The sequence below is a fragment of the Lynx canadensis genome, chromosome A3 (assembly GCF_007474595.2).
Source record: "Lynx canadensis isolate LIC74 chromosome A3, mLynCan4.pri.v2, whole genome shotgun sequence".
Taxonomy (NCBI): Eukaryota; Metazoa; Chordata; class Mammalia; order Carnivora; family Felidae; genus Lynx; species Lynx canadensis.
This window is the reverse complement of record NC_044305.1, coordinates 132734785-132759185: the sequence shown is the minus strand read 5'-3', so window position 1 is coordinate 132759185 and position 24401 is coordinate 132734785. Positions and strand designations below refer to the sequence as shown.

Here is a 24401-nt window from a genome sequence, read left to right as displayed (position 1 = left end):
TTCTGCTTCTATTTCCTTTAGGTGTGCTGTTAGATTTTGTATTTGGGATTTTTCTTGTTTCTTGAGATAGGCCTGGATTGCAATGTATTTTCCTCTCAGGACTGCCTTCGCTGCGTCCCAAAGCGTTTGGATTGTTGTATTTTCATTTTCGTTTGTTTCCATATATTTTTTGATTTCTTCTCTAATTGCCTGGTTGACCCACTCATTCGTTAGTAGGGTGTTCTTTAACCTCCATGCTTTTGGAGGTTTTCCAGACTTTTTCCTGTGGTTGATTTCAAGCTTCATAGCATTGTGGTCTGAAAGTATGCATGGTATAATTTCAATTCTTGTAAACTTATGAAGGGCTGTTTTGTGACCCAGTATATGATCTATCTTGGAGAATGTTCCATGTGCACTCGAGAAGAAAGTATATTCTGTTGCTTTGGGATGCAGAGTTCTAAATATATCTGTCAAGTCCATCTGATCCAGTGTCTCATTCAGGGCCCTTGTTTCTTTATTGACTGTGTGTCTAGATGATCTATCCATTTCTGTAAGTGGGGTGTTAAAGTCCCCTGCAATTACCACATTCTTATCAATAAGGTTGCTTCTGTTTATGAGTAATTGTTTTATATATTTGGGGGCTCCGGTATTCGGCGCATAGACATTTATAATTGTTAGCTCTTCCTGATGGATAGACCCTGTAACTATTATATAATGTCCTTCTTCATCTCTTGTTACAGCCTTTAATTTAAAGTCTAGTTTGTCTGATATAAGTATGGCTACTCCAGCTTTCTTCTGGCTTCCAGTAGCATGATAAATAGTTCTCCATCCCCTCACTCTGAATCTAAAGGTGTCCTCAGGTCTAAAATGAGTCTCTTGTAGACAGCAAATAGATGGGTCTTGTTTTTTTATCCATTCTGATACCCTATGTCTTTTGGTTGGCGCATTTAGTCCGTTTACATTCAGTGTTATTATAGAAAGATACGGGTTTAGAGTCATTGTGATGTCTGTATGTTTTATGCTTGTAGTGATGTCTCTGGTACTTTGTCTCACAGGGTCCCCCTTAGGATCTCTTGTAGGGCTGGTTTAGTGGTGACAAATTCCTTCAGTTTTTGTTTGTTTGGGAAGACCTTTATCTCTCCTTCTATTCTAAATGACAGACTTGCTGGATAAAGGATTCTGGGCTGCATATTTTTGCTATCTAGCACCCTGAAAATCTCGTGCCAATTCTTTCTGGCCTGCCAAGTTTCAAAAGAGAGATCAGTCACGAGTCTTATAGGTCTCCCTTTATATGTGAGGGCACGTTTACCCCTTGCTGCTTTCAGAATTTTCTCTTTATCCTTGTATTTTGCCAGTTTCACTATGATATGTCGTGCAGAAGATCGATTCAAGTTACGTCTGAAGGGAGTTCTCTGTGCCTCTTGGATTTCAATGCCTTTTTCCTTCCCCAGTTCAGGGAAGTTCTCAGCTATTATTTCTTCAAGTACCCCTTCAGCACCTTTCCCTCTCTCTTCCTCCTCTGGGATACCAATTATGCGTATATTATTTCTTTTTAGTGTATCACTTAGTTCTCTAATTTTCCCCTCATACTCCTGGATTTTTTTATCTCTCTTTTTCTCAGCTTCCTCTTTTTCCATAACTTTATCTTCTAGTTCACCTATTCTCTCCTCTGCCTCTTCCATCCGAGCCGTGGTGGTTTGCATTTTGTTTTCCATTTCCTTTAAAGCGTTTTTCAGCTCCTCGTGACTGTTCCTTAGTCCCCTGATGTCTGTAGCAAGAGATTCTCTGCTGTCCTGTATGCTGTTTTCCAGCCCAGCGATTAATTTTATGACTATTATTCTAAATTCACTTTCTGTTATATTATTTAAATCCTTTTTGATCAGCTCATTAGCTGTTGTTATTTCCTGGAGATTCTTCTGAGGGGAATTCTTCCGCTTGGTCATTTTGGATAGTCCCTGGTGTGGTGAGGGCCTGCAGGGCACTTCCCCTGTGCTGTGGTGTATAACTGGAGTTGGTGGGCGGGGCCGCAGTCCGACCTGATGTCTGCCCCCAGCCCACCGCTGGGGCCACAGTCAGACTGGTGTGTGCCTTCTCTTCCCCTCTCCTAGGGGCGGGATTCACTGTGGGGTGGCGTGGCCCGTCTGGGCTACTTGCACACTGCCAGGCTTGTGATGCTGGGGATCTGGCGTATTAGCTGGGGTGGGAAGGCAAGGTGCACGGCGGGAGGGGGGGCAGGCTTAGCTCGCTTCTCCTTAGGTGATCCACTTCAGGAGGGGCCCTGTGGCAGCCGGAGGGAGTCAAATCGCTGCCGGAGGTTTGGCTCCGCAGAAGCACAGAGTTGGGTGTTCGCGCGGAGCAAGCAATTTCCCTGGCCGGAGCCGGTTCCCTTTGGGATTTTGGCTGGGGGATGGGCGGGGGAGATGGCGCTGGCTAGCGCCTTTGTTCCCGGCCAAACTGAGCTCTGTCGTCCGGGGGCTCCGCAGCTCACCCTCCCTTTGTCCTCCAGCCTTCCCGCTTTCCGAGCAGAGCTGTTAACTTATGACCTCCCAGACGCTAAGTCGCGCTTGCTGTCTGAACACAGTCCGTCAGGCCCCTCCGCTTTTGCAAGCCGGACTCGGGGGCTCTGCTTGGCCGGCGAGCCGCCCCTCCGCCCCGGCTCCCTCCCGCCAGTCCGTGGAGCGCGCACCGCCTCGCCGCCCTTCCTACCCTCTTCCGTGGGCCTCTCGTCTGCACTTGGGTCCGGTGACTCTGTTCTGCTAATCCTCTGGCGGTTTTCTGGGTTATTTAGGCAGGTGTAGGTGGAATCTAAGTGATCAGCAGGACGCGCGGTGAGCCCAGCGTCCTCCTACGCCGCCATCTTCCCAGAATCAATAGCTGCTTTTTAATAGCTGCTTAATATGTATGCATGGAACGTATATCTAACATAGATGTCCATTAATAAGGAAATGTTGGATTCACAGGGGAATACTTTCCAATGACTTAAATTGATGTTTTCAAAGCCTATCTCATGACATTAGAAAATACACACAAAATACAACGTTAGGTGAAAATTTAGGAGGCAAAACTTATACAGCTAATTCGGTCTGTACAAAGGTTCTCAGACAGATGGGGGCTTAGCCTGAGAGCAAGGTAAACCATTAGATTTTAGTAGAGGAGTGACATGTCAGATTTCATTTTGAAATATCACTCTTGCTGCTAGTTTCAAAGAGATAAAGGCGGATATGGAGATACCGTTTGGTTGGGAGCCCAGACTGGGGTGATGGAGGCTTAGAGGAGGGTAGTGGTTATGGAAGGGATGGGGACGAGCAGCATTCCAGACCCAGCCTTGAGGCAAAGAGTCTGTGTGCATGTGGTGTGTAAGAAATGGAACTGTCGGGGCGCCTGGGTGGCGCAGTCGGTTGAGCGTCCGACTTCAGCCAGGTCACGATCTCGCGGTCCGGGAGTTCGAGCCCCGCGTCGGGCTCTGGGCTGATGATGGCCCAGAGCCTGGAGCCTGCTTCCGATTCTGTGTCTCCCTCTCTCTTTGCCCCTCCCCCGTTCATGCTCTGCCTCTCTCTGTCCCAAAAATAAATAATAAAAAAAAAAAAAAAAAAAAGAAATGGAACTGTCAAGGACGAGTTCCAAATGTTGGGTTTTTGTGGCTTGGTAAGGGATACCAATGGAGGACTAAAAGTAGGGGTATGGAAGAGAAATAACTCAGTTTGGAGCGTGTACATTTGACACAGTGGAAAGATACTCAAGCGGAGTTGTCAAAGACGCTGTCGAATTGAAATCCCGGTGTTATAAATGTGAATATGCCCCAAAGGGCTGAGAGAAAAGTCCTCCAACATCCTAACAGTGGCTTTCCCTAAGTTATGAGCATTTTTTATTGTCTTTATTATAGTATTTTATATTTCATAACTTTTCTGTAATGAGCATGTATTATTTTTATAATCAAATTTAAGTGTTACTAGAATACATTCATGGCATTATTTACAGTAGTGTAAAAATTAGAAACAACCTATGTGTGTAACAGTTGTAGAAGATTGGTAAACATTAAGTGGAAGGATACTGAAAACCGTCTAGCCGCCTTTTGAAAAAAGCTTTTCAGTGTTAGTCAAAAAGAAAAAGTCTGTTTAAAAATAAATGAAAAACTTGAAAGTGAAGTCTGCCCTATGGAATGGAGATTAGGAGAATCTAGAATCAATTGTAAGCTATAATATAAATCTGTAGATTTGCATTATTAATAATTATTTTACCCTCTGTTCATAGGTGAAAGAACGGTAGCCTATTTGTCACCAGATATTTAGTTTGACCTACCAGCTTTTAGCGTTGACATTTGAAAATATGTTAGATCTTCTTAGCTTCCCAGATTGCTTTTCATTAAGGACCTTACAGTCATGAACTTATCGTACATGATACTAGTCATGAATTTATCATACATCAAATTGGTTTTTTGAGATGATTTTTTTTCTAAGGGGAACATTCACTGCTCTGGTGTTTATTTTGTTTGCAGATAAAAATGCTTAATTATACATCCTGCCTGCATTATTTAAAAGGATTAGAATTGCCATAAATCTTGTCGGTAATGTTAAAATTGTCTTAACTTGAAAAGATACTTCAAATCTTGTGCAAAATGAAGCAACTGTTCTAAATGAAGTAATTTTATAAAGAAAAAAGACCAGTTCATCTCGAAGGTCAATGAGATTTGATTTCCTTTTTTCTCTTTTAAATTCACAGATTAGAATACAATCTACAATATTTCAGTGTACAAGTAGAATCACTCTATCTCAACATTTGAAAAAAAACGGAAAAGGCAACACTGCTACAGGGAGCGACAGCATTACTCGCACCTCTGTAACTCCACCCTTGTGTTCACTCTAGTCGTTCCCCCCGCCCCCACTCCAGAGTGATCACTGTCCTGACTTCTCACTCCGTAGAAGCACGGTGCCGAGTTGCTGGGTTCTGTACTTTATATGCATGGATCGTTCTCTACTGCATCTGGCTTTTTTCTTTTAACGTGATGTCTTGAAGATTCATCCATGTCGTTGCAGGCAGAGCGTTCGTTTCCTTGCTGCAAAGTGCTCCTTTATGAGACTATATCAAAATTTACTTATCGTTAATGGTATTTGGGTAGTTTCCAGCTTAGGGCTTTTGAAAATAGCGTTATTAAGAATGTTCTGGCATGTGTCTTTATGTGGACATCATGTACATTTCTGTCGGGGATATGTGGCTAGGAGTGGAGTTGCTTCACCAAAGAATGTGCACATGTTCAACTTTAACACTGCCAACCAGGTTGCCAAAATGTTTGTCTTTAGGCCCTATTTTAACAGGGTCCTACCGTATCAGAAATGTTAGTTTCTCTGAAATTCCATAAGCCTTAAAAAAAAAAAAAATCTTACTTGAGTTACTTGATAACTTTCTATTTTTATACTGTGGTTATTTTCACACACCTTTCACACACCTTTCTGGGTTATAAACTCCTTGAAGGCATTGTTTTATTCATCTTTACCTTTCCCAAAGTACCTCGCATAGACTCTAGATTTAACAGTTTTTATGTGAATGGATGAGTAAATGAGGCAAAATTATATGTAGTATTAATTTCAAAGATGTTTATAAATGGCAAAAATAAAAATAGCATACCAATTAAACTACGGGGGTGACCTGAAAGTGAACAGCATGCATTTCTTAATAATAGCTCATAGATTTTCCTGAATTCTATAAGAGAATCTTACATGCAGTTATATGGGAGAAGTTGAGTTGTGCATTTTTACCTATTAGATTTAAGCCTTGGTATTACCGCCCACGCAGAAGCATGTGAACATAGTGAAACAGTAAGCTAAGCTTGGTGGCCATGAATTTGAAGGTGAATGAGAGGGTGTGGTGAGGAGGTGTGGGAGGGAGATCGTGCAGCAGAGCAGACACGATGGCTCTGTAACTCCGGTTTGGGTCACAGCTTTGTCCCTTCCCCCAGGTTCTTCTGTGACTGACAAGAAGTAAGGATTTCTCTCTGTCATGGGGAAGGCCAGTAGGAGTTTTATGAGCCAAATGGAATTTTAGTGGCCTTTTTATTTAGCGTTATTACTGTTTTAAACTGCTAAGAGGATAGTAAGGATTTGTGGGTGTTTTCCTCTTAATGCTTTTCTCCACATTCCAAATTTTATTCAGTGAATACGTATTACTTTTAAAATCAGAAAATATTTTCTAAAAGTAATTTATGTTGCAAAAGTTGCTACCTTGATTATCTTTTATTTCAGTCTTGGCCTACCTATGAGGATATCTATAAAAAGATGATTGAAATTGCCAAATTCTTAGATTTGCCACGTTTTCCAGACATAACTGAAGACTGCTATCTTCATCCAAACATCTTGTGTATGAAATACTTGATGGAAGTCAATCTCCCTGGTAAGTGTGTGGGGTATGTGGTGAGGAAGCTGTTATCGAATTGTAGAATTATAATGAACAAAATACGGAATCCTCTCAAATCACTGACTATTAGAGCCACCTGACAGGGTCCATAGTAACATGAAGCTTAATTTCACAATCCTTTCTTAAAGTATTTCAGTCCACGTAACAAGGTTAAAAGGACATTGTTCAGAAATTAAAGAGTTCTGTTTTGATACGAGGGATATGCTTGGTTTTACAGTAAGTTTGCTGAGTGCGATTAAAGTAACGAACGTTTCAATATGTGTTATTAATGACCTAGGTGCCCCCCTCCCGAAAAAAAAAGACAGTGCTTTGTCATTTACGTGAAGCATGATTATTACACAATGAATTCTAATTTAAAAAACCCCAGAAGCTCACCTATGGTAATGTTTTTAGTGTTTGGTAACATGATGCTATTTCCAGTCCCTAAAACAAACGGAGATCAGTCTGGTAGGATCCCAGTGAACTCTCTGAGGCAGTGAAACACAAATGTGGAGACAGCCCCGGTAGGCCTTGTTCACAATATACCGAGACACAGGTAGCTCGATGGAATCTGCCAATGGAATCCGTTCCTGAATTTCTTGCTAAACTAGAAATGTGAGAAATTCAGAACTTAATGTTCTTAAGAGAAAATACAAACATGGTGTGCCTATCCTATTGCTTGAGCAGTATAAAAAATGTGATTGAATATAGTTTTTAAATGGGGAAGGAAAATGCATATGTTCATGAACAAAGCAATATTCAAAAGTGTGTAGTGTAATTTTCACGGTAAAAATAAATATAAATATGTCATAACATAATATATGCACAAATGTTACACCAGGTAATAGAAGGAATAGAGGGGCTTACCAAAATGTAACTGACACAGGTCGGCTCATGGCAAGCGTCTGGTTCATGGGCTTGCTGTTGGATAGAGAGGGAAATAAAGTGAAGAGGAAATGGCGACTGAATGCATGCATCAAATTGCAATTTAATTCATTGCGATTTATTATGCTCTTATAAATAATAGCTATTCTGCTTAAATTAGTTAAAGTAGAATGTTGCATATCTTATGTACTTAGCGAGTAAAGAAATTTGTTTAGTGGGGCGCCTGGGTGGCGCAGTTGGTTAAGTGTCCGACTTCAGCCAGGTCACGATCTCGCGGTCCGTGAGTTCGAGCCCCGCGTCAGGCTCTGGGCTGATGGCTCAGAGCCTGGAGCCTGTTTCCGATTCTGTGTCTCCCTCTCTCTCTGCCCCTCCCCCGTTCATGCTCTGTCTCTCTCTGTCCCAAAAATAAATAAACGTTGAAAAAAAAAAAAATTAAAAAAAAAAAAAAAAAAGAAATTTGTTTAGTAACTTAGTGTTTTCAAAGTATGTGCACTTGTACTATCTTACTTAATCTCAGTTTATCCTCCCATAACCCATTTTACAAATGAGGAAGTGACTAATCCAGAGTCACAAAGGTAATGATCGGAAAGCCTAAATATATAGGCCCTAGCTAGGCCGTCTGGTTTCAAGTGCCACATTATTCAGCTTCGAATGATAGGTGAAGGCTAAACTGAACATATAATGTCTTTGGGAAAGCAGTACATCAAGTTCAATATGCATCCAACCTTCTAGCGTGCTAGCCAGGGTGTCAGCCAGCGAGTGAGTGTATACTCGTAGAGAAGCGCTTGGTCTTATAAGGGAGTTAGTTTCAAGTAAGTGACAAATTGCTGTAGAAACACAGACAAGAAACCTGTATGAAACGATAGAAAACTAGTGTGTGGCTGTGAGTTAGGTACCAGAATGTGTCCTATAAATAGTAGATGTCTTAGGAAGCCCAAATAGGAAAAGCTACGCCTTGCCAGGATCCTGCCATTAGTGTTTCTGTACAGATATCATTTTTGCGTTTCTTTTCTTCACAAAATGTGTGCCTCTGAGTTCTAGCATCGTACCGTGTCTTAAGATGATAAAACTTGTCTTACAGAGGTACAGTTTAGCGTGGTCTAGTTAGGCAAAGAATTTATTTCACATTTTGCTGTTTTGCTCTTCAACAGATGAAATGAATGATTTAACCTGCCAAGTGGTAAAAATGACTGGAGTAGGAGAAGTGGATTTTCTGACATTTGACCCCATAGCTAAAATGGCAAAAACTGTCAAATATGATGTACAAGCTGTCGCCGTTATTGTAGTAGTATTGAAACTGCTCTTTTTATTGGATGACAATTTAGAATGGTAAGTGTATATCGATTTTATGAGGAAAAAATCGTACTGTTTTTACCTAATTATCAGAGGTAAAGGATTCCATATATTATCTGCACAGAAAATAGAGCCTCTCAGTTGTTGTGGAACACGGGCTAGTAGCAACAATTACTTCTTACAAGAATTTTGACTCAGCCAGTTGTCAGAGATTTAATTCTACCTTAGGAAGTTATTTGCCTTGCGTTTTCTTGCTATTTTTAGGTAGATACACATGTTCTCATTGCTTCACTGATTCTGGAGTTTAAATCATCATACACAGATCCTAAAGAATCTTGTAGCACTTTATCTGTATGCCTGCAGGCTCCTGGCACTGTGTGTCTTCAAAGATTATTTCGGAAAGTAAAGGAATCTTGAAGTGTCACCCCTCCCGAATGCCCGTAAACAATGGCAGGGTGTGTAGGGATTTGCTTCTCCATTAAAAGTTGGCATCGGTGCCAAGTACTGTTCTACACTTTTCTTTTCTTTAAGAAGAATTCAAAATGCAACTGTCTTCGAAGAAGTGATTTCTCAATGAATTGACTTGCTTATTGGTGTTTCCAGGTCTTTGTCTAATACTGCTGAGAAATATAATGAAAACAACAAAGAAGGTACTTAACTTTTTATCATTCAACTTCAAAGTGATTGCAAGTGATGGATTAAAAGAAGCAATAGACGCAAGGAAGAAACTTTGAAAAATATACAAAGACACACATACACACACATGTATACAAATTGTACCTTACGCCAGAATTATTTCTTCATATAATTATCTAATTATACATCTAGGCTACTAAACTTCAGTGATTTCCTACTGTGTGTAAACACCAGCCAGCTTTTTTAGTCCCAGCTTCTCCTCACTAGACCGCGAAGATGCTGGCACTTCTGGGACTATGCCATCTGTTCTAACGCCTCAGCCTTTGCTCACACTGGTCCTTCTACCTGAAATGTTTTCCTTCCTACCCCCCTCCTCCCCCAACCCTTGGCAAAGCCACCTTTATTCTCCAAAATTCTACCTTCCCTTCACACCCGCTCGTGACCTCACCACTCCCCAAATCAGAACTTACCACTCCTGCCAAACCGCTCCCGAACAAACTTCTGTTGGAGGTTTCGCACAGTGAACTAGAGCTGGTGGACAAGGTATGTCTAGCCCTGGTAGATGGCCAGGACCTGTAAAGTGCTAAGAAAAGCTGGCAGAGAGTCAGGACAACATAAACGATAGAAAGATAGAGAGGTAGATTGTGAGCTCCCAGAGGGAGGGACCACGTCTTTCTTTCTTCTTTTTTTTAAATGTATCTTTAGTGCCTAACACAGTGTCTGGCCTGGGAGCAATTCAGTGAAGTTTGGAAAATATATGAATTCTTAAATTCAATTCTAGTTTCTTAGTTCCCTCACTAGGATTTATGTTCATTGGTTTTTTTAAAAAAAAAAATTCAGCTTTATTATTGGGTTATAATTGACATGTAAGATTGTAAGATATTTAAAGTGTGTATCATGGTGATTTGATATTTGTTAGCACTGTGAATGGATTCTCTCATTTGGTTAATTAATACATGTATCACCTCACATTTTAATCCTGTGTGTGTGTGTGTGTGTGTGTGTGTGTGTGTGTGTGTGTGTATGTGTGTGTGTGTGACAGAGAGAGAGAGAGAGAGAGAGAGAGAACATTTAAGTCCTATTGCCTTAACAGATTTCCATGATGCAATACAGTGTAATCAACTACACTCACCATGTTTTACATTAGATTTTCAGACCTTATTTATCTTAGAGCCAAAACTTCGTACCCTTTTACCAACCTCTCCCCATCTCCCACCCCCAGCCCCTGGAAACTACTTTTCTACTCTGTTTCTAAGAGTTTGACCTTTTTTTTCCCCTCCCAATATTGCACATACATTTGTTAGGAGCTTGGATTTAACGGTAGAAATCAGTTTGTGAGTTCTTTCCAGAATATGTGCAGAATACTTCTTTCTGTACATTGCTTCATGTCAGTTTCTTTTTTTTTTTTTTTTAATGTTTTTATTTATTTTTGAGACAGAGAGAGACAGAGCATGAACGGGGGAGGGTCAGAGAGAGGGAGACACAGAAGTGGAAACAGGCTCCAGGCTCTGAGCTGTCAGCACAGAGCCCGACGCGGGGCTCGAACTCACGGACCGTGAGATCATGACCTGAGCCGAAGTAGGCCACTTAACCGACTGAGCCACCCAGGCGCCCCAGCTTCATGTCAGTTTCAACACAGAGTGGAAGGTTGAACAAAATGTCTTCTAATGTCCCTTCTCAGGCTACAGGGCCATCATAGACTGTGTAGACATTTAGAGTAAACAGAGGGCTCTGATATATCATCTGCCCTGTGATGCTCCAGATAAATCCCTGCTGTCAGCGGGGCGAGTGTCGCCGTCCCCACTCTCTCTGCTTCCCTGCTGTCCACCATCCCCTGCCTCCCCACATTATTGATGAGGAACTTGAGGTTTAACGAAGTTGTGGCTTATTTAAGTTCACAGAACTTTGTGTTGTATGAATCACTATAGTTTTTCCCTGTCCTTGTAGCTATTTTGGTAATTCCTGCTCCTCTGTGGCAATATGGTCTATGATGCCATATTGAATTCAGTGATGATGATACTGGCCATTTGAAAAGATTCTTAGGTACACATTGAAGGAGACTGTCTTCATTAGAAAATATATAAACAAATTCAGCCTTGGGGCACCTGGATGGCTCAGTCAAAAGAACATGCAACTCTTGATCTCAAAGTCGTGAGTTCGAGCCCCATGTTGGGTGTTAGAGACACTAAAATAATCTTCCTTTCCTTTCTTCTGATTCCCTCACTCTACAGTCCTCTTTTCTGATTTACCTTTAATTTTATTTTTTTTCCCCTCTGAAATCATCCCATCCCCCCATGTGGATTGAGTAAAAGAGTGAGGAGTGAATTCTTATATTTGACTACATTCAATTCTGTTGTCTCTCTAACCTCGACATCTTGAGCACACACTCATCCCAGCTCTTCAGTACAATCCCCTTTCTTACTTATCTCTAGATTCTCTGGATTTGGATTCAGATTGGGAAGAACAGGAATAGGAACTGATGAAACTGGAAGTCCGGAGTCAACTATTACAGTGCCATTTTGCACATTTATCAGTCATTTGTTCCTTAATTGAAAAGTATTCGCAGACATATCGGAGCCTCACCGTGTGCCGGACGCTATGCTGGGTGTTGGGTTGGGAAGAAGAGTCATGATTGTAGTGACAGCTAAAATATGTCCTCTCTTCTCAAGGAGATGATAGTCAAATGTAGGAGAAACAGGCATATACAGGTTTTAGTATAATCTAGTTAGGGCCACAATATAGGTAGGAACTTAGTGACGGATTGCTCAGGAATCATGTGGGAGTACAGAGACAGTGACTCCTTAATCCCCAAAATGTTGACTCCATAGTGTTTATTTGTGTCAATGAATGAAGACTCAAATGAACGAGGTATGTGGTTATAATGTGACTTATTTGGTTACTAATCATGGATTTCATTTCTTTCAGATAAGCCATGGTTTGATTTCAGAAAATGGTACCAAGTTATGAAGAAATCTATTGATGAGAAAAAACAAGAATGGGAGGAAGCCAGGGCAAAGTATGTTATCTCTTCTAGTTCTAGATTTACCTACTTGATTTCCAAGTCCGTTACCTTCTATTTGAAAGCTGAAGTTTCATTAGTTAGACTCATCAGCACTGTGACTTTTTTCTAGAAATACTAGCCCATATATCCTAATCAACTTTGTTTTTTGTGTTCCTATTAACTCGACTCCAGATTTTATTTGGATTTCACCAGTGTTTCCATTAATGTCCTATTTCTAACCTGGGATCCAATCCAGAGCACCACATGGTACTCAGTTATTAACTTTTTATAATTTGCATGAGTCTCACCTCCATTTCTAATATTCCTCCTTCTTCCCCTTTCTCGAAGTTGAACTTTTTTCATCTGCTTTCCAGTATCAGTCTGACACAGGCAGTTGGAATATTCCCCCAAATAAAGATCCCCACAAAAAGCAAAACAGAAGAAAACTGAAAGAGAAGATATTTAATTCAGTCGGTCTCGCCATTTGACTTTGAACCCTCGTTCTGATGTAGGTTCACTGCAATAGAGTGGAAAGAGCATAGCCGTAGAGACGGACAGTGCTGGGTTTGAATCCTGATTGCATACAGACTAGTTGTGGGACTGTGGGCAAGTTACTTAATTTGTTAGCCTTGGTGCACTGAAATTTGGATCGCTTGTAAATTTTCGTAGACATTATATTTTATATAACATAGAGTACATTTCTATTGATCTCTGGTTTGAAGAGTTTTGTATCGATTCTTAGAACTTTGAGTCTTTACAAGACTTTGAAGAAAAAATTAATGTCTGTGTATTGTATGTAAATTTAGAATAACCCTCATTTGATCAACTAATTTTGTATACTTTGAGAAAAATAAAGGCTCCTCAAATGAGTTAAAATGAGAATTCATTCAACTCCAGGTTCCTCATCAATGAAATAGGGATAATAATGCCTGCTTTGTGCTCTAAGACCTAAATTTCACTTTTCACAGGTAGAATTTTTCATAGGTAGAATTTTTCATCTACATTTAAGAGAGCTTTTAAATAGAGAAACAGACTTGTGGAGCTGAATGAGGCCCTGTGGGGAGGAGGATCCTTGCCAGAAAGGGGAGAGGTGTAGCAGTTTCTTGAGATTCAGGTTTGACACAGTGATGGAAGAGAAGAGGTGGGGCGGGAACTTCTTCTGACAGCCTGTGGGACCCAGGAAACTGGGTCCTTCCTCTTCCTTGTCAGAGAAGGAAGGTCTCCTCAGTCATTGGGTCTCAGCAGGTAAAATACTAGCAGCAAGAACAGGAGTTGGTTCCGTTGTCTCAGGTTATGTTGGAGAACCAGACGTCGGGCCTTTTATGGTGCCAGCGGGCTGTCCTGACCGATCCTGAGAGGCTAGGTATTCAGGGGCCATGCCACTTGGCGTCTCGGTGGTAACTAGGCATTTATTAGCTCAAACCAGGCACCGACTCACACTTCAGACATAGCTATTAGAACCCCAACTGATATTTCAGCCTTCAATTGCACATCAAAGACTTACTGACTTTTAGCTACTCTAGGGGAGAATTTACTGACCAAAGAGAGGATGTCTGTTTTCAAAATGGCATCCTCAAAATGGCTGGGAGAACAGCGCCCAGGGAAGAGACTGTCCAGGGGATCCGTTACCAAAATCCTTCTTCATAGGGTAGGTGCTTTGAGCTAAGTGAATCACTACTGACCAGTGCTTGGGCACACAGCCCCTGTGTGTGCAATCTGTTACCTGTCTGTTTCACCCTACCCCACCCCTATTGTTGACGTAAATTTGTAATTTTTTCTCCCGTTATTCTGAACATCATCTTCCATGTTGTCAGAGGAATGTTAAAGCGTCTCCTGTAGCTAAGTATAGGTCACTATGAGATCATGAAAAACATTAATAAACAGTAGTTGAAAGCCTAATCACAGCTTAAGAGTTTGTCTTCATGACTTCCAGTTATTACGGAAGATGCTGGGAAGAACATGGAGGAAAATTTAAAAGCATGTGCAGAAAATCTTTGCAGCCTTTTGGGTGAGGCACAATTCTGTAGATATGATAACAGAAGTGTGATCTATAGAAGAAAGAAATTATAAGTTGGACTTCATCAGAAGAAAGAATATCTATCCTCAAAAGACACTGTTAAGAGAATGAGAAGCGATACAGTGGGAGAAAATATGTGCACATCACATACCTGATAAAAGATTCGTATCTAGAATTATATTAAGCATTCTCATACAGTAAGAAAACAGACAAAAAAACCCAATTTTTTAAATGGACAAAAGATTTGAATTTCACTAAATACTTCACTAAAGAAGATGTATGGGGCCCCTGGGTGGCTTAATCAGTTAAGCTTCTGACTCTTCATTTTGGCTCAGGTTATGATCTTATGGTTCGTGAGTTCAAGCCCCGTGTTGGGCTCTGCACTGAGAACAAAGAGCCGGCTTGGGATTCTCTGTCTCCCTCTGTCTCTGCCCCTTCCCCCTATGCACACACACGGGGTCTCTCTCTCGCTCTCTCTCACACTTTCAAAAATAAATAAATAAACATTAAAAAAAAGAAGAAGCAGCTGACCTTATTTAAAAAAATTTTTTAAAGATGTATGAAATGATGCTCAATATCATCAGTTAATAGGGAAATGCAAATTAAAACCACAACAAGATATCATTACACACCAGTTAGAATGGCCAAAAACAAAGCGACATGAACAAAAAAGACCATACCAAATGTGGGAATTCAAAATGGTTCAGCCATTTTGGAAGTTTGACCATTTCTCATAATGTTAAACATACATTTAAACATTAATAACACTATGTAGTAATTTCACTCTTACATATTTACCCAAGTGAAATGACAACTTCACGTAAAAATCACCATTCGAATGTTTGTACGGGCTCCATTCACAATGGCCAAAAAGTGGCAACTACCCAAATGCCCTCCAGCAGGTGAATGGATAAACCAAGCGGAATATGTCTGTACAATGAGATACTGTTCAGCAGTGAAAGGAACAGACTTCGGATGCATCCACAATACGAATGACTGAAATGCATTATGCTGAATAAAAGTCCCCAAAGGTGACATGTGGTATGATTCCCTTTATATGGCATTCTGGGAAAGGCTAAATTCGAGAGATGGAAAAACATCAGTAGTGGCCTGAGATCAGGGACGTGGGAGCGTGGGGAGGGGTTGTCTGTGAAGAGGCACGGGAGACCTTGGGTTGACAGGCCTGCTCTGTATACTCACCATGGTGGTCGTTACGCCACTGTGTGTGTGTGTCTGAGCCGGCCGACCTGTACACTGAGCTGGGGGGGGGAGGGGGGGGTGTGTAAATTATACCTTAGGTTTTAATAGTTGGGAAATAGAATGGGAAGACTGGTGGGAAGCATATAGGATTCCTACAGAAAACATTAGGACTTTGTGACGTGCCTCTGTTTTTTGTAGCTTTTACAGTTTGGGGAAGAGGTAAGCAAAGTACAAATTTAAAGAAGGAGTGTTTAGACAGTTAAAATGTCATTTTACATCGCTTTTCCCATTTTCTAGGCGTATGACCCCAAGGAAATAATGCCTTCTTGATTATAGCACAATTGCTACCTGTAGAGGCATTTATTATAAATGCATAAGAAAATCTATCTAGATTAGGTATCACAAGGAATTTTTTTCTTAATTTTTTAATGTTTATTTATTTTAGGTGGGGAGAGGGGCAGAGAGAGAGGGAGACACAGCATCCGAAGCAGGCTCCAGGCTCTGAGCTATCAGCACAGAGCCCGATGCAGGGCTCGAACTCACGAACCGTGAGATCGTGACCTGAGCCAAAGTCAGACGCTCAACCTACTGAGCCACCCAGGCGCCCCCACAAGGAATTTTTAATAGCGGGTTTATCCACTGATTGGGATTAAAGCATTTAGGGAACTTCTTTATTATTTTCCCCCCTGAGTACATTGTTAACGCTTATTATTTAAGAAAATAAATAACAAAAAAGATATTTGAAAGAATCACAAACTTGTTTCCCATAAGTTTCAATGACAAGCTCTCGGATATATTTTAAATGTATGGTTCACTAAAATTTAGTTCGTACATAATTTTCAGGAAAACTGTCACTTATCAGCATCGATTGCATCACTACATCAGAAGCTTGGTGCTGACTGTTCACCTCGTATGAGTTACCAGAATCAGGACACCTCTGATTTAATCCTCAGCAAAAGGGCAGTTGGCCAAGGCACAAAGAACAGTGGTTTCTTAGGTGGTTTCACTTTATGAGAACAGACAGCAAGAGAATTTTATGGTGAAAGAAACCATTTCTACATTTTTATATAATTCATAGCTTCTTCAGGACCTTATGACACCTGGGAGAGTTTGGGGATGAGCACGTCATTCTGTTGGCTTGCTGTCACCTTCAGCGCTCCTCACTTACATCTATGACATAAGTGCTACAGACCCGTGTCAGTAGGTCATTCCAAGGCAGAGGTACGACACTGAACAGCAGGAATTTCAGAGATCGCTTCAGAGAAACTTTTCTGAACTGTGTTTAGGTCCATTTCTTCTCCATCGTACTCCGCATGTTTTTCTGTGTTATGCAGGTATCTGTGGAAAAGCGAAAAGCCACTCTACCACTCATCCATTGACAGAGCAGTGGCATTTAAAAGAAGAGGTGAGTTGCGGTTTCTGTTAATGCCCCGTAGCATCACCATGGAGAAAAGCTAAATATCTTGACTTGAAAAGGGCGTGCCTAGGGGTGCCTGGCTGGCTCAGTCAGAAGAGCGTGCTACTCTTGATATGGGGGTCGTGAGTTTGAGCCCCACTTTGGGTGTAGAGATTGCGTTAAATAAATAAAAATAGTTAAAAAAAAAAAAAGTGAGTGCCGAAGGAACTTTTTTTTACTTCTTCAACAAGCGTTTCAATACACATCCAAAGAAACATCATCATCTGCAAGAAATCTCCATGGGAATCTATTTCAGGAACGTTGCATTTTTTAAAACAGAACTTAAGTTCCCACCAAAATCTGAAATCCTATCTTTCTATGACACTCAGAACTCTTTGCTTTGGAGAATTGCCTTTAGGTTGTCTTGTTAATTTTTCCCCCCCTAATTGTGGTAAAAATACATAATATAAAATTTACCATTTTAGTCTTTTTTAAGTAGTTCCCCAGTGTCCCTCATCCAGTCTCAGTTTGCCTTATTGTTTTCGCCTTTCATTATCTTGGTGCGTTTATCAAAACTCAGAAACCGACGTTAGTATGTTACTAACAAGTAAACTACAGGCAGTATCTGTGATTTAACATTAGTTTTCATTTTATTCCTTTCCTTTTTTCCTCCCATTTCCAGAAATGGTGGTGGATCTACAAAAACAATTTAGCACATTGGTTGATTCAACACCAGCTGTTGGAAGAAAAAAGCCTTCAAGTTTTCAGTTCAACTGGGCTGAAGGAGACGCGGCTAGAACCTGTTTCCACGGACACAGCCTCCAGGGGATCCTGAAGAACAAAGGCCAGTCACTGACAACCAAGAACTCACTCTACTGGCTAAGTACACAGAAATTCTGTAGAAGGTATGTGATGCTTTTAAAAAATCAAAGGATAAAAAAAAAAAATCATGAAATCCCTCGTTTGGCATGAAGCAGTATTCTTTTCTAATTCAAAAAGTCACCTAAAATTAGAGCTGTCGTGAGGACCAGATAGGTCATTTGTTGGAATTAGGAAGATGTTGGGCGGGGCGCCTGGGTGGCTCAGTTGGTTAACCTTCCGATGTCAGCTCAGGTCATGATCTCACGGTCCGTGGGTTCGAGCCCCGCATCGGGCTCTGTGCTGACAGCTCAGAGCCTGGAACCTGCTTCGGATTCTGTGTCTCCCCCTCTCTCTGCCCCTCCCCTGCTCATGCTCTGTTTCTCTCCATCTCTGAAAAATGAATAAACGTTAAAAAATTAAAAAAAAAAAAGAAGAAGATGATGTTGGGCTTAGATCAAGAAAATTGGAATTAATGCATTGAGTCCCGTTTAAGAGTTTTAGGGGTGGAGGTGTTAACTCACTTTACTGCGATAATCCTTTCACGACATGTACGTCGCACGCCGTGAACTTAACATACGTCGTGTCGATACTATCTCAACAAAGCTGAAAAGAGTTTTAGGATATAAAGACTTTTCTCGTTGTGACTTTGTATTTTTACACCAAGCTCATCCGATACTAATCTCAGTCTCGATGCATAGAAACCGTCTGTCCGGCAGTCTCCCCGTAGAGAGGATGTGCCAGTGCAGCCGGCTGTCCGTCCCCCGGCTCCGCTCTGCCCACAGCGAGCAGGTCACTTCCCGCTCTACGGCTCTGTGGCCCCAGTTGCAAAACCAGCGTTTGCGCGAGTGAGGGGGGGGCTCACGTCCTTTGTTTTTCCCGTGGCGCAAACAGCGCGTGATGCCGATCTTTGCCCTCTTCTCGACACCTCCAGGGGCTCCCCTCCCACTCACAGGAAAGTCCGAAGACCCTCCAGAGCTCTCTGACCTTCCCTGCTTCCCTCCTTTTCTCCGTGTTCACTGCCTTTGCTCAAGCCGGCCTCCTGGCCGTGGCTCGAGCTGGCCAAGCACCCTCCCCACGCCGGCCTTTGCACCTGTTGAGCCCCCAGCCCGGAGTGGTCTTCCTCCCTGTGTCCTCAAGGGCTCACTTCTGTCAGGTGTTTGCTCCAGTTTCCCTTCACCATCCTGTCTAAACTAGCACCAGCTACCCCCCCACACACACACATACACACACACACCTCATCACCCCCTGTTCCCCTTGCCTATTTTTTCTTTCTTATAGCTTCTGTCACTATTGACTAGATTGTTATTATATTTGCTTACTTGCCTGCCTTCTCACACTGGAATAGACTGTAAGGTCCTTGAGTGCAGGGACTCTGTCTTAATGAATTAGTGAAAACTCCCAGAGGCTAAAATGGGGCCTGGGTGCTCGCCAATTATTCGTTGAATGAATGAATGGAAAATAGAGATGAGAATTAAATGAGATGTTGGGTGTCTGGCACCTAGTAAATCTCAGTAAATGATAACTATGATCATTGTTTTCAGTAAACCTAATTTTCCGTTAAAGAGTTTCTCTTCCTAAGTTGAGTAGCAATCAAAGGTAAGTAAACTGTAGAAAATCCAAAAGTAAATAACAAAATGAAGTCATCTGCATTAAAATTCGCTACTTAAGAAAGGCTGAGCAGAGTCTAGAATGACTGGGGTGCCGCCGTCTTAGCAGCAACGGGGAAATGCTGGAATCCCGACCCCCGGGTCAGCTCCGTGTCTGAGGTGATACATTCCTTTGCAGTGGTCAGAGCAACGACTCTTTCAGGTTTTCAGATTTCATCAAAAGGAAGAGGAAAGGTCGTCGTCCCGGCCAGTGAGGAGCCCCCGCGTGAGACCAGCACGTTAGGAAGTGGTGATCTGGCGCCCTTCTGTCTCGTCCACCTGCAGGGTCAGTCCTGAGTGAGGGAGGGAGGCGCTCATCGTACCTTTATGCTTTTCCCGTGGCGCAGTCAGTGTATTTCTAGACGTTCTTCACAGATGTCATACGGTGATAGAAGACAGTTACAAAGAGACCTTGGTATAGTCAGAGTTGAAACAGCGGAGGTCTTTTTTCTCTCTGCGTCAACTGTTAAGGCTAAAAATTATAACCTATAGACGAAGCATCAGTGATACTGTGACTTTATGCGCCAAAACTCTCTCAACCTTGCCTATTTCGACCGTAGCCTAGAACCAGAGGGTAAGCAAAAAAGGCTTCAGCGCACCAATAAAAATGCCCCAGGGTCCAGGACTAGAGCTGATGCACTTTTCTCAGAAAGCCCCTCGGCCCCTCGCTCACAGCCTGCTTACTCTGCCTTCGGGTGTATTTCTGTCAGGCTGAGTTGTCTGATTTCCAAACTCCGCATCGTCAAAAGAAACAAAGTAGGAGGGACACCGAAAAGGGCTGTGCTGATGATCATCTTGACAGCAAACGTAAGTGACACCCACCCGGTAAATGGTAGAGGAGCCGGCATCAGAAGCAGAAGCAGAAGCAGACAGAAGAATTCACATTACAGCGGTCTGAAGCTCATTCATGACACACGGTCCGGTCCCTCCTCGCCACAAGATAAGCCTGATGGGGTCTCCGCTTGAACACAGAGCAAGACCCACATGCCGTGTGCATTCTCTTTGCGTTTGTTTTTCTTAGCCGTATTTTCTAGTATTTTTACAGTAAAAATGGACAGCCGGCAACAATATAATTGTAAAGGCTAAAACACATTATATTGAATGTGCTCTGTTTAAGATAACCGAGTCACGAATCATTCAGTTTTAAAAGGTGTCCGTACAAAATGGTCAAAATGAAGTGTTCTGATGCTGAGGAGAGCAGATCTTCAGCTGTGTAGAGAATTTTGTCACACGGAAGACTCGCGTCTGTAAAATCTTGTGCGAACTCTCAGGCCTGGAGGACTAGGCAAGGAGGACAAGAGCACCTCTCGACGAGAGGCCGTTTATCCTTCTTACCTGAGGCGGAGCCAGCCGTCTTCATGAATCAAAATGCCCTTCATACTCCTCAGTTGCCACAAGTGCCCGTCTGTAAGTAGGCCAGTCGCTGGCAGTTAGCTCGGTGTGAAGGCCTGTTGGAGGCACTGGCTAATCAGGTGTCTCCCCTTGACCTCCCCGAGACGAGCCGGTGGTTCCTCTCCCCTTCCGCAGGAAGAGGAACAGCCATGGTATTTCAAGTTGCCACCCATGGGAAATGGAGACGCTTTGGATGCACACCCACACCCCCACACACCCACACACACCCACTTTTTTTTTTTTTTTTTTTTTTGCTCCCACAAAAGTCTTATTTGAATTTAAAATTTTTTATTTTAGAGGCATCCGGTTAGGGTTTCAGTTAAGCATCCAACTTTGGTCATGACTTCACAGTTCATGAGTTCAAGCCCCATATCAGGTTCTGTGCCGACAGCTCAGAGCCTGGACCCGAGAGATTCTGTGTCTCCCTCTCTCTCTGCCCCTCTCCCCTTCACGCTGTGTCTGTCTGCCTGTCTGTCTGTCTGTCTCTCTCTCTCTCAAAAATAAGTAAATATTTAAAAAACTTTTTAAAATATATAAAAATTTTAATTTTAACTAGTATTTTAAACTATAGTAAAAAAAAAAAAAGTACTCAAATATGTCACATGCCAAATTTGAACCTATTTCAGACCACCAAAACATTAAATCGTGTTAGCAGGTTTATTTTTGTACGTATACAGACTTGCGAAACTATTCTTTTTGCAGACGTTTGAACTTCTTTCAAGGAAGCTCTTGTGAGGAAGTTCAAATGTACCTTTACACTGACTGCCCCCTCTTTTAAATGTAAACCTAGGGGCGCCTGGGTGGCGCAGTCGGTTAAGCGTCCGACTTCAGCCAGGTCACGATCTCGCGGTCCGTGAGTTCGAGCCCCGCGTCGGGCTCTGGGCTGATGGCTCAGAGCCTGGAGCCTGTTTCCGATTCTGTGTCTCCCTCTCTCTCTGCCCCTCCCCCTTTCATGCTCTGTCTCTCTCTGTCCCAAAAATAAATAAAAACGTTGAGAAAATAAAAAATAAAAAAAAAATAAATGTAAACCTATACTTCATCCCTTCACATAAAATTGTTTGTGTAAGCATATTCTTATAGCATCCATTTGCCACACTCATTTATTTTCCGTGTCAGAGATCAAGGAACATCAGTTGGCCCATGTTCTTCTCACAGCAGAATACTTGGCAATAACAAACTGTTGTATGTTATATTCAGTTTGATGGCTTATAACTCTAGGATAGTTTTCTGAGTTTGTGATAAAGAATATAATCCTTAGAAGGTATTCCTAGGGATTCAGCTTAAAAATAAAAGCCCTTATGGGAGCAAATAATTTGTATGCCTTTTGTTATCTTTCTGGTATAGAGGTAGGGCCTCGCAAGGTAACAACCCTTTTTGTTGTAACTGTCTGAAAGAATCTCTCTCACAATAGCTGAAATTTAAAAGAAAAGAGGGCACCACTTTGTGAGAATTCATGTAAATGGCTTATATTTGATTTCTGTTAAACCAATCAATGAATAGTTGAGGCTTTTAAATTTCCTCTTAGTGAATATGGTAGGAGGTTGGCTTTGTTGTATATCATCATTCGAGTAGTCTTAAGACTTTAAGTGAAAACAAAAATCAATTTTAAAGGAGTATAGTGGAAGTGAGCATTTTCGAGCCCCTGCTAGGTGCCAACCAGAGGGTTAAGTGCTTAATATATGTTCTCATTCAATGCTTTTGTCTACTCTCGGCGGCAGGCACTGTTATTTTTTCCTATTTTACAGGTCAGAGAACCGAGTATAGTTGTCCGTAGTCACAACTGATGGGGGCAGAGTTTTGTGGGGCAAACATTAACTTTCTTTCAGGAACCGAGGATCATATATGTTAGATAAATCCTAAAAGCGCATATCCTGTGTATGTTGTTTACTTGTTTTTTAAGCTTCTTATTATGGAAAATGTCAAGTATATTAAAAAATAGAGAGACTAGTTTAATGAACCCTCCTCCCTGTACCTGTCACTCGGCTTTAACTGCCGTTAGCATGACTGGACTTGCTTCACCCACGCCGACTCCCTCCTCACCCCCACCCCCAGATTATCTGGAAGCATATCTCAAATGTCATAATATTTTTAAAAACAAAACCATAATAGCATTAATCAGACATTTAAAAACTAATAGTAATTCTGCAATACTATCAAACATGCAGCCAATGTTTAGATTTTTCCAATTGCTACGAAATTTTTAATAGAATTCAATCCAAATAAGGCCTATACACTGCAAGTAGCTAAGGTGTTCCTTGAGTGTTTTCGTTCGTAAATTCCCCTTGTATGTCTTTTTTTTTTTTTTTTTTTTACCCCTTGCAGGGAAAAATTACTTGTTGAAGAACCCAGGCCTTTTGTTCTGTGTAATTTCCCATAGCCTGCATTTTGCTGATCACAGCCCCTGAGACTAGTTCGTCTGTGCCCTGGATTGCCTACACCTTGGTATAGTTAGAGATGGAGAGTTAGAGTGAGTTAGGGGTCCGTAATTAGAGATTTGGTGGTAGTTGGAGATTTGCTCAGATTCAGGTTCTACTACTTTTTAAGATCAGCGAAATTGCTTTGTACACTCTTGTTTCTGTAATAGGCACAAGATTGCGGGCTACATTATCAAGGCTGGTGTCTTATTTTGGGTGGGGATTAGGGATTATTTATTTTCTTTTATTTTAAAAAATATGCCCAGAATCCCTTCCTGTGTGCCGTCGTTTGCCTCGAGCGGGATAAGGAGAGCAGCCCACCTGGGACGGAAGGACGTCTGGGCGAGGAATTGTGAGGCCTGGCTCTGGGGCGTCCGGTACCCTGGCCTGGTAGCTATGGGTGGTGCTGACCTCTTGTCCTCTAAAATTAAGGAGATTTGCCAGTGTTCCAAGTTTCCTCCCAACTCAGAGTACTGTTTTAAGCCAAACCGAATATATTTGCTAGGTTGTTTAGTGGATGTGTCAGGGATAGGTGCATACATTTCCAAATGGCCATTTTAAGATAACTCTTCCTTTTTCTTCCCTTTCTAGCTATTGTAAACATGTGACGACCTATGAAGAATCAAATTTTTCTCTGAGTTATCAGTTTATAATAAACCTCTTCGCCTTCCTGCTAAGAATAAAGACCTCTTTTCTCCATGAAGAAGTGAGCTTAATTGAAAAGAGACTTTTCAAAACAAAATACAGTAAAACGAAAAAGAAATCTTCAAGATCCAGGAAAGGGAGAAAATACTGAGAAAAATGAAATCGAAACTCTCTTGGGAAAATATCTCAATAGTGACAATAATGTCAAATTATAATATTCCAGAGAATCGTGGAAAGTAGAATTTTATCACATATACATGCTTACATAGACACACATATGTAGCAAATGTGCTTATAAAAACATGTATTGGAAAACAAGTGAACTCTGTATTATTTTTTAAATTATGAATGTTCCTTGACAAAATTAAAATAAGTTTTATAAATAATACCTGGAAATTTGTATTCATTGTATTTTAAAGCTAAATTTGCTTTCCGAACTAGATCGCTTCCTTATTCGTTATGCCCCAGAGGAAATCCCGGATGGATCAAAGATCTGAACGTCATAACCTTTACATCCACATATACGTTACAGTGTTAGAAGTAAACGAGTATAGCTGTCTGGGTGATCTTGGAGTGCAGAAGGACTTTCTGAGCATGCCCCAAAAGCAGAAGCCAAAAGGGAAAGACTACAAAGCCACAGGCAAATGGC

At 41.6% G+C, this 24401-nt stretch overlaps 1 protein-coding gene across 2 annotated transcripts in view; it reads left to right on the top strand.

The window, feature by feature from the left end:
* The window catches only part of TAF1B (TATA-box binding protein associated factor, RNA polymerase I subunit B), a 74315-nt gene extending 50185 nt beyond the window's left edge, over positions 1 to 24130 (top strand). Inside the window, exons 9-15 of one of the 2 annotated variants that reach the window (XM_030311664.2) lie at positions 6216 to 6363; positions 8403 to 8580; positions 9148 to 9194; positions 12106 to 12196; positions 16733 to 16803; positions 17477 to 17699; positions 23699 to 24130. In XM_030311664.2, coding sequence (XP_030167524.1) covers positions 6216 to 6363; positions 8403 to 8580; positions 9148 to 9194; positions 12106 to 12196; positions 16733 to 16803; positions 17477 to 17699; positions 23699 to 23903 — 963 coding nt within the window. In that variant the 3' untranslated portion in view covers positions 23904 to 24130. The remainder of the gene's footprint in view (positions 1 to 6215; positions 6364 to 8402; positions 8581 to 9147; positions 9195 to 12105; positions 12197 to 16732; positions 16804 to 17476; positions 17700 to 23698) is intronic. The other variant, XM_030311663.1, reaches the window with a different exon arrangement.
* Positions 24131 to 24401: the final 271 nt, after the last annotated feature.